The 10,931-nt window shown below is 42.0% G+C and overlaps 1 protein-coding gene across 1 annotated transcript in view; it reads right to left on the bottom strand.

The window, feature by feature from the left end:
• Positions 1 to 590: 590 nt before the first annotated feature.
• The window catches only part of LOC111660075 (retinoic acid receptor beta-like), a 65,002-nt gene continuing 54,661 nt past the window's right edge, over positions 591 to 10,931 (bottom strand). Inside the window, exons 7-8 of the mRNA XM_023413201.2 lie at positions 8,725 to 8,883; positions 591 to 7,641 (exon numbers count right to left, since the gene is read on the bottom strand). Of these exons, the coding sequence (XP_023268969.1) occupies positions 7,403 to 7,641; positions 8,725 to 8,883 (398 nt within the window). The 3' untranslated portion in view covers positions 591 to 7,402. The remainder of the gene's footprint in view (positions 7,642 to 8,724; positions 8,884 to 10,931) is intronic.

Here is a 10,931-nt window from a genome sequence, read left to right as displayed (position 1 = left end):
AAAAGTCATAGTATATTAAGGCATAAAAAAGTCATAGTATAGTAAGGCATAAAAAGTCATAAAAACGTCATAGTATATTAAGGCATAAAAAAGTCATAGTATATTAAGGCATAAAAAGTCATAGTATAGTAAGGAATAAAAAGTAAAAAAACGTCATAGTGTAATAATGCATAAAAAGTCATAGTAAAATAAGACATGAAAAGTCATAAAAACGTCAGCATTAAAAGTAAGGCATAAAAAGTCATTAAAACATCATAGTATAGTAAGACATGAAAAGTCATAGATAAATGAAGTATTAAAAAGTCATAGTACAGTATGGCATAAAAAAGTAATAGTATAGTAAGGCATAGAAAAGTCATAGTATAGTAAGGTATCAAAAAGTCATAGTATAGTAAGGCATAAAAAAGTCATAGTATATTAAGGCATTAAAAAGTCATGGCATAGCAAGGCATAGAAAAGTCCTTGGTCCTCCATACATACTTACCTTCTTGCAACTTATTCCAAATGAGTTGGTACCGAATATTCCCATTACCGCTAGACCCTTTCTGTATTTCATGAAGATTCATACATCATAGATGCACACACAGCCATTTTAAAATAAATATATTTTATTACTTTGCCAGGACAGTTCATGGTAAAGTTAAACAGTATATGAACATAAAAAGCATATGTTAATGTACAAACAAAGACAATATTTAAAATGGAGAGCAAACAAGATCGAAGCTCAAACCTCGGAGCAGCTCCTGAGGTCAACTTCACCCTACGGGCCAACAACAGGGGCTGATGGGATTAATCCACATCAGTCCCTGCCCGTTTCCACCCTCATGGCCAGAAAGATGTGACCATCATGTCTCATGTTAACATGACTATACAACACTGCATATGATTGGTGGTGAGGTTCTCTGTAACTGATGGAAAAAAGGCAACTATGGACAGTTTGTGATGTCTACCAAAACAGCTTGAGGACAGACAACAGAGCTACTGTAACGACTGATACTGAGGTCCACAGACATGTTCTGGCTCCTGGTTCATTTAGAGTTGGACTGATATGTGGCGATGATACAGGGTTTAACCTTACTGCTATGTTTTTGTGTTTTCTTGTGGTTTTATTGGCTGAGTAGCTAGTTAGCCACCGCTTAGCTAATATTGGTCAGACGGTACTAATGAGCGGAAAAAACAACCTCCTACCTGTTATTTGAGTCATAAACTGGGAACATCTGATACTTGGTGAAAACAACATCATTAATAACACTTCTTTATCTGGGTTCACTTGTTAAAATGCAATTAAAAATATGTAGCTCAATAAAAATAGCTCATTTAGGTTTACATGGTTTGACTACAATGCTAGCAATTGGGTAGCCATCTTGGCTGCCTATAATGTGTGGCAGCTGTGTGGCAGCTGCCAAGACAGTGAAACTGGAAATTGTCCTGGGTTTTTCTATTTTAGTGTCCTTTAGCTTAAACACTCACCATCGTCATTATACTGTAGTACGGAAGCTAACAACGGCCATAACCGAAAATATTCTTTTTATCCTTTTAATGAATTTTTTAATTATGAGATATTATCAGGAGAAAATGATTTCAACAAAAGAGCAAAAAAATTAAAAACTAATTTTCTCCTGATAATATCTTATCTCGGGATAACGACCTTCGTTATCTCGGGATAACAGGATAAAAAAATATTTGCGACAATGGCCTTTCTTGGCCTCCGTACTGTAGTATTCCAGGGAAGTGAGTATTTGTATTTATCAGGCATTCAAAACTTTATTCAACATCAAAAAGGACAATTCTACCTTTAATTTGCCCCAGATTCTCAAGTCATATAATTATAATTAATTGTCTTGAAGACAATTGGCCAAATGTGCACTCACACACATACTTTCTGTCTTCCTCACAAATGTTAGTCCGAAATGGACTCTGTGTGTGATCATTCTTTAGGAGTGACACCTTTCACATTACACACAGTTACAGTATGTGATCCATTATTTATATAAAAATATTTAGTAGTGCAGCTTTAACATGTTCCCAGTGGATGCTGTCTGAACATCTGAGGGGCGATTTTTCCATATTGGCTTCTACTATTAACTACAGCTGATGAAATCTCATTAAATCAAATCCTGTTGGTTTTCAAAGCACTTATTCACTTGCTCAGTCAATTCCTAGTTCATCATTTGACCTGTTAACCAAATAGCTGTCGATTGATTGGGTTTGATTGATTGACGACAGCTGATTGGCTTCCTGGTGTAGAACGGGGAGGGGGCAGCTCTGTTGTTTGACATGAAACAGGAACAGAACATATCGACAATATCAGGTGCTGAGGTGACTTGGCCGCCCCTTTCTTCCATTCATGAGTTTCTCTTTGTCATTGTCCCAAATCATAAATGTGTGTGTTGAGTGAAGTAGGACCTGGATGCCCAGATCAGCCAGCCAAGTTCCAGTTCCTCCTCCTTTTTTCTTTTCTTTTTTTTTTACACTTAGATGTGAGTTGATGTTCCCAAGGACAAATAACAGAGCGTCTTTTCCACAGAGCTGCCAAATGAAATGCAAAGCACACACCATTTATGTAACACCTTTGCAGTGAGCTAGATAGTAGAGTATTACAGTTACGTCGGTACAACATTCAACAGAAACAAACAAGAGTAATTCAGCATTGTGAAGTTGTTTCCTAAAGGAACAGATAACAGCTCCTGCTGTGTCCAAGCGCCTGAGGGCTGGCCGGACACTTCAGGGGTGGATGTGGACATTCTTCGGCTGTGAAGGTTTTCCAGCTTCAAAAAAAAATAAAAAATAAGGAAAAGAAAAACATCTAGATGCCTCTCACCAGGAGAGCAAGACAGAAAATCAAGGGAGAGCATTTCCTATGGTACATTGAGATAGAAGTAAATATTCCTTAACACTGCATATCATTCCTCTGACGGACTCCATGACATTATTCACATTCAAACACGGTAAAACAAAACGAAACAAAACAAATTTAATTTTAAAAAATAAAATAAAAGAACAGCTCTGGTTTCCCTTATGATATGTATCTCTGGGCAGGGATGGAATGCAGATGGGTTTTTATTATGTGCTGCTGAGACCCTGAACCCTTCACTGCCCGACGCTCTGCAACTCTTTCATATGGAGTTCGGTGTTTAGTTTAATATGTATGGGAGTATTTTTGTGCCAAAAAAAAAAACAGGTGCCAAAGTCATATTTGGTTTTGAATTTGTATTTGTATTTATCATCAAACTTAATCATTCACGGTTTAACCGTCAAGCTCAACTTTTAAGTCAACGTGGAAGGGGGTGGGGGGGTGTTAACACCTTTGTTAACACAAACTGTTGTTAACCTGCCACACTGTGTTGTGTATTGATGAAACCATGACGCTGTCCGTGGTGCTGAAGTAACAAATGGATTTATTCAAACTCATCATCTGATATTAAATAGTCTCTAAAGCAAATATCAACAGCTCTAGCTCAGAGCGTCAGAGCGACCTTGGTTTCCTGAAGAAGTAAAGTAGCCATTATTAGAGTTAAATGTTTAGCGGTCTTTGATTTCCATCACTACGGCAACACATGGGAATGTATACATAGCCGTCACTTCAACCGTTGCTAGTTAAAGTCCAGACTCTCTTTCACTGCTCCCCATATAACAGATGGTCAGTAGACTTGTCTGTATTAAGGAGCAAATGGAGTCATGTCTGAGTCATCATCCTTCTGTGTCAGTGACATGTTTAATGTCACACGGCTGTAATGTTTGCTGTGTGTATGTGAACTAGTGTACATGTCATGGAGACTGGGGAAACTATCTGGAGCACAAACTTTACACTGGGAATTTTGAACACTCCACTTAAACTGGTAAAAGGTTATTGTGGAGCAGTAGGGGAGTGATTTTGGAAAGCACATTGGTAGAAGACCATGTGATATAGCTGAAAGCTCCAGAACAAGGGAGTAACTGGGCCTTGAGTCGAGACTGTCTGTTCTGTAGTCATCTACACCTGCTTCCTAAAGGAGTGAGAGTATTTCCGTAGCTATTTAATTATGATGTATAACTTTTATTCTTGAGTGGTTTAAAGTTGAACTTTGACCCTGCCGCTGCTGTTACGATGCTACGGCGATGTTTCACAGGGTTCAACATGTTGAAGTGCTACAGTCACTTTGTCCCCTGTGCTGTGAGTGAACAATCACTTGATATTAAAGTGAACGGAGCCACTGAGGCAGCGGGGAACAGCAGCGTAGTGAGGGACCTGGGTCCTGTAAGTGGCTATAATGGAGTTTAATTCTCATTGTTCAGTATGATGTGTGACATCAGCTGAGAAGAGAAGCAGCTTTCGAGGATCATCTTTTAATTTCAGCGAGACTGCCTCATCTGATACGCTACACCTCCCACCTCCCCGCCTATGAGATTAAGAGCTCAGCTGCATCTATCGTCCACGGAGAAGCTTTACTCAGCTGCACCTCTCAGGGCAGTGAAGGGTCATCTGGGATCTCCTTTTGCATCATTAAATGTAGCTTACACTGTCAAGTCTAAAGTCTAAGGCGAACGCTTGTGGATACCACCCCACCATGTGCTTTAGTGTACAATCTTCCCGACCCACGCAGCTCGGTCATCAGTGTTTTAAGGATTGCATTGCCCCTGTGTTTCACTGGTTCAAACAAGACACTTCTGAAAAGGTAGAGAAAAGCGGGTTGAGGAGCTCTGCTCATAAGGCCATAACAGAGCCCGTGTGTGTTTGCAGAGCCTTGGTAGTTCATGCTGTTGGTGGCAGATACACACTCATTAGGTTGACATTCAGGCAATTTAATGGAGAGGTCAAAACTGCCGTTGGCTGTAATCAGAGCGGAAGCTTCAGCGCAAATCCGAGTTAGTTAACGGAGGAAGCGAGACTTTAGGGGAACAAGGCAACAAAGAGGCGAAAAGGAAAACTGTGGTTTATTATTACTTGGGTAATAATATGACACTTTAGTTTTCTCTTCCAAATGAGTTTGGCTAATCTGAGGTTTGGTTTAAGTTTGTGCTTCTTTTAGCATTGTTGCAGCGTTCCAAGATCTTAGCAGTTAACTCATAAGTACAGCGTTTTAATGTTATCTTACCCAACACATGCAGCGGCAGGAGCTACTTCCAATACTTGAAACTTTGGTTTATTAAATCTCGAGTCTTATTTTAGTAGTTTTGCATGATTCTTGTCAGTAATAGCAAATATACTCATCAAGATAATTAAGATTAGGGAACTCTGCAACATTATTAAAGACCTCCTCATATGAAAATCAAGATTTTAACCTCGTTAACATCCATATGATGCTTTTATATAATACAGATATATGATGATGAAATAATCATCAACACCATGACTGAGTGTTTCCACCTTGAACTGCAGTGAACCAATGACAGTCTCATAAACAGACAGCCAGGGTTTCATATGTCACAAACCTAAGGAACCAATCCTGATGACTTGTGGGGACAGGGGGCGGGGCTAAATACACCTGAAACCTTGTCACTACAGAGAGAGCGAGAGTTAGCATTAGCACAACCGCTAACACTGTGTCAGCCACTGCCAGTTACAAGCTAACAAACAACATAAACAAATAAAAGATGCTAACTGCGCTAACCGTTCTGATACGTCTGCTACGTTTAAAACATCTGGAGAGGAACTTTAAAAAGAACCACAGTCTGATGATCATACGGGTTTTAAACAAAGAGTTTGATTAGCTAAATTTATTTGGAAGAGAGAGTGAACTGAAAGATGAATTAGCACATTCGTTCTGTTACAAATGAAAAGCTAAACTGCAATAAAACTTGCTAGGTCCAGTACACTCGGGATTTTGCTGCTACAGTCTCGTTCTTGCATAAAACTTAGCTAATGGCGTCTTACGCTAGCTGTTGTTCGCTAACACTGGATCGATATTGTGTGTAACTGACATTACTGAGTCAGCTGATTGACCTGATTACTCTTCTATTTGTGTTTCTGTTACATGATGTTCTACCATCATCCTGTAACTAACTATCCTGTAGATGGACAGACTCCCTTTAAAGTGAGGAGAAGAACGTTGTCTCCGCTTGCTAACATCTGTATTCCTTTAAATTCTCTGATAAATTAGTTTCACTGGCAATGAGACACTTTCTGTTCTTGTATTTTTTCCTCTGAACAGTGAACTCATGCTGCTGCACATTAGGTTGATAAATATGAAGTAGCATAATGTGAAGCCAGACACTCGTGGTTTCAGACCAGTAATAATAAGCGCGATACGTTAGGGAACTTCATTTTCTTTAGGGGGAGAAATTTGTTAAACTTGTGAACGCTCGTAACGGAGCACAGCTAAAGATGAATCACGGTCCGGCAGAAGTATAGGGTGTCCTACGTGATCACAGCCCGCTGCAGAAAAACCTCTGGTATCTATCAACAACCTAATTTCCCCAATTTATTTTGACAGTGAGGTAAACTGATTTTCTGAGGAGATACAGCCACCAAATGAGTTAATTTCATCGACAGGCTGATTCCAAATCTAATCTGGTGCGCCGGGTCTCTGCGGTTCATGCCAAGACTGAAAAGTTAAACAGCTGCGGTCAATCTGATGAGTGTGTGTCAAAAGGCTTTTTGCTGTTGTGCTTCCCTCCTTTGAGAAAACAGTGGAACAGACTTGGCTGTCGATATGGAGAGAAGCTTTGCATTCTGGCGGTGTGGATGTACACTCATTCATGTAGACACATGAACTAATAAGTGTTTTAAAAGACAAAAACTGTTTTAAATATAGGAACAAATATAAAATATTAGACTTCCATAATGTCTATATGCAATAACATTCTAGATAACTTTTTGAAGGACTTACAATCAGTCCCTCTTTAAACCGTGATGTATCGCCTCAAAGATAATATTTAAGACAATGAAAAAAGCACCACAAAATTCATCATAGAAACAGAGATCTAACCATACAATGGTATGTACAATGCATGTATGCCAACAATATTAGAGATGAAAAGAGATGAGGACAGAGTAAAAGAGAGAGAGAGAGAGAGAGAGAGAGAGAGAGAGAGAGAGAGAGAGAGAGAGAGGAGTAAAACCACTTATCCAACTCCCGTCATGCAGATAAGAAGTTACACAGGAGACCTGAGGAGTATCATCTCTGGCGGTTTGCGAGGGCCACGCCTTTTCCTGTCCCAGTCCCAGAGACACCATGCCGAAGAAGAGCTCAATTCAGAATTATACACAAAGCGCTGATCCTTTGAGGCCTCCGTGTTGATGTTTTCTTTTTAAGGAGGGAATCTTAGGGGAATGGGAGAAGAAAGATATAAAGATAAGGTAATACCAAGCGTCGAAGAGTCGGGGCAGAGGGGTTATAGGGGGTCGACGTCTTGCCCGGCTGTTCTTTTTTTTGTGCAAAGAAATGTCAGAGAAAGTCTCAGAGGCACCCGAGGGTGCCTCCTAGGGGTCGTCGCTGGGCGGTGTGGCTGTGGCCCCCTCAGTGTCCGGGGACTCCGGCGACTCCACAGCAGGGGCGTCCTCTTTGGGGCTGCCCTTGCTGCTGGGGCTGGCGCCTGCCTCAGCTGAAGTGCTGCTGCTGCTCTGGCTGTCCTGGCCCTCCGAGTTCTCCAGCATCTCCTGGATGAGCGGTGGCATGGAACCTGGGATCTCCATCTTCAGAGAGATGACCCGCTCTGCTCCTGCAAGACAACGACGAGGGTTAAAAAAAAAAAAGAGACACTAAATTGGAGCATGAAAGATGTTTCTTGACCTTGGAGCAGCAGGTTGATTAAAATATCCTGAATAACAGACTAACTAAAAACTATTCTTGTGTGATGATGACTGAGCCATCTCCATGACAACTCAGCAAACTCCATCCATCAATGAAAACAACCAGATGCAGCTGACAGATGTAACAAAAGAAAAACTGGTAAGTGGACACTGGGTTTAGATTAGCATTAGCAGTGTTGAGGTAAAATGAAGCAGCTGTGATCACACACTGCTGTGTAGTGTAGTTTTACATCTCCTCTCTCAGGCTTCTCTCTGCAGCTCTAGTAACAACAGGTCGGTGAGCCAATCAGAAGAGAGGAGGCTCTGAGCCTCTCTTCTGATTGGCTGACTGTTTTCTGAGTGATCCAATAAAAATAAAGCAGATTTCAGGTAAAAACACTCAGAGAAACCAAATCCTGCAAGGTTTGGATGGTGGGTCCAGGTGGGCGGGGCTTGGTGACTGCTTTGTTGTGACATCACAAAGTTCCAGAAGTCGTGACGGCTGGTTTTAAGGCTCAGTTTCTGAATACAGGCTGTGTGCATTTCTCTCTCAGTATGAGCCAATCCAGAATGTGCACAATTCTATACATATTCAAAACGAGTAGGTTTTACAGGTTACCAGTTTATAGACCGTAAAGTCGAGGTAATGTTCTCCCCGTGTTCTTTGTCACCTGTCGTGCTGCATCTGACAATTACAATCTGCCCACCTGATAAATGTGAGTTCAACATTCACTCTCAAACAACAAAACCGCCTCTGTCTCCGGGTCGTTACTGACCCACGTCAGAGAGCATTTGCATAAAGTTGAACCTTTTTCAAGTTCTCCACGTTGCATTGGAACAAGACGTCTGTGCCTTGAATCGTGGGTGGAGGCGCCGGGAGGTTCTTCGGTGGTTCTACTCACACTGACAGCAGCCTCCGGTGTTTTCTGTAGGTAAAGCTTGATGCCTCTTTTGTCAGAGTCACCCTGCTACTTGTAACTGCAGTAACCTGATACTGGACATGTCCTTCCCACCTTTAGCACTGATGCTGCGCAGGTCTGTGATCTTCATCAGGGTTTTGGGGAACATGTGTGGTTTGCTGGGCCGACGCTTCCTCACGTAGATCTTCAGAGCTTCCAGGAGCGGCTCCTGGAGCTGGTCCACCTTCGAGGGCTCCTCCAGGTCCTGACGATCTGACACACACACACACACACACACACACACACACACAGAAATCAAGTCAGTCTTGAGGCTCAACTATGACAAATCCGCGTCTTTGCGTTATCTGATGTAGACAAGCTAGAGGCTAACACATGTATCACAGCGTGAAGCCGGGTTTGATTAGGAAGGAAGAGTTTATCTCATTATGTCGACTCATTCGCTGCAGACGAGTTATTGCAGTGATGGTTACAATTAGATAACGCTCATTTAAATCCTTTATTCTGGCTGCTAGTGTTCAGCTCTGATAACTGTGAGCTTTTTAAAGTCAAAACTGATCATCAGATGTGAGAACACTAGTGATTATTAAGGTGACTGAATAGAGACACTAGCTCAAACCCCCCCCATTAAAAACAGTTTTGGACTTTGGAGCTGGCAGTTCCCTTTAACTCCCTGTGTACTCCTCATGTTAATGGCTTTTATTTGGCTTCATTATATTGAACATCATATTCAGCCGCCGGCGATGTGGAGGAAACACCTACCTTGATTTTTATTTTCATCACATTATAATTTGCAGCAGATTACACAAGTGTTCAAGGTGGGGGGGCGTCGCATGTTAAACTTCTGCATGATTCCAACCCTGAAGGCAATAATGCATATGCAAATATCATCTTCAAACAGTCCTCACAACGATGAAGTGGACTCCTCGTTACATTAAAGTGGAGCAGATCGCAGATTTCCCCCTTTTGCACTCCTTTAAGAAGCTCTAAAGAAAAACAACATTAAGATAATGCTACACTCACTGAAGAGATGCCACGACTCAAACACGGGACTGGTGGGGCAAGTGTTTCTGTTTGTTACCCCCCCACTGGAGCGTCTGCAGATCTCAGCCGCATCAGTGAGTCTCTACAATGTTATCATGTCCCGACAGAGGACGAGGAGGACGAGGAGGACGAGGAAGGAGAGAACCCCGTCTCTGATGACACGTGTTGATGATGTCATACAGCGGCGTCCTTAACTCAAACCTGCAGGTACGAACAGGTGTATCTAACGGCTACTTCACATTCATCACGGTAAAATACGTATTACTGCATTGTGTCTCACTGTAGCTACACATTTACTGCACTGCATTGTGGGTGAGTGTTGACAGAGGAACAGGAAGTGGACACGGTAAATGATTTCTACATGTTTGTACAAATGCCCGTATGGTTTTGTTTTTCCAACACTGCGCTGCAGTTACAACAGTGATGTTTTCATTATATTGTTTAACCGTTGCAGCCGTGTTTCCTGCCGTGTCGCCCTGTCAGCAGATCACGCTCACTTCACCACACTGTATGGAAACGTGGACGGACGAGCTTTAGGTTTAGAACCTGGTTTATCCAGAAACTCACAGGAAGATTAAGATTTGCTTCTTTTCTCTGTTTCACACGGCGAACTTGAACATTTTCTGAGCGTGTTTTCTGGCACGTAGACTCAATTATCTGTCAGTCTATACTTCTATCTGAACGGTCTGTTTCGAAAGTGTAACACACTGAAGATTACATTTCATTTTGAGTCTGCTGTTGAACACACACTCCACCGTTGGGCCTTAGGGTGGCAGTGTGTGCACTGAAATCGGGAGCTGCCGGACCCGCAGTCAAGGTGCGTGATTACAGATGCAATCAGACGTGTCTCGCACTTTCCATGGATTATGCAAGAGCCTGTAATATTTGCCAAGGCTCTGGGGAATGAGCATATAAATATATATTGTTGAATGAAAACCCCAGCAGCGACGACGCCTGAGCGCTGATGAAAATGACGGGGAGTGGGGAGAGGGACAATTTGAACTGAAGCTGTGCAACTTTCTGTGGCCATACTGTAAAAACCCTGAGTGTGTGTGTATGTGTGTGTGTGTGTGTGTGTGTGTGTGTGTGTGTGTGTGTGTGTGTGTGTGTGAGGGAGAACAGGACAGAGACTTGTGTGTTAATGTGTGTGCAGCCTGACATGAGGGCATTAGTCATGCCTCTGGAATCTTGGTGGAAACAAGCAGAGCAGGCTCATTTCCTCTGGGGTGTGTGTGTGTGTGTGTGTGTGTGTGTGTGTG

The sequence above is a fragment of the Seriola lalandi genome, unplaced genomic scaffold (genome assembly GCF_002814215.2).
Source record: "Seriola lalandi dorsalis isolate HSWRI2012SDOR001 ecotype SW California unplaced genomic scaffold, Sedor1 jcf7180002054505, whole genome shotgun sequence".
Lineage (NCBI taxonomy): Eukaryota > Metazoa > Chordata > Actinopteri > Carangiformes > Carangidae > Seriola > Seriola lalandi.
Note: the sequence above shows the minus strand (reverse complement) of the source record. Positions and strands in the feature narration are given on the sequence as shown.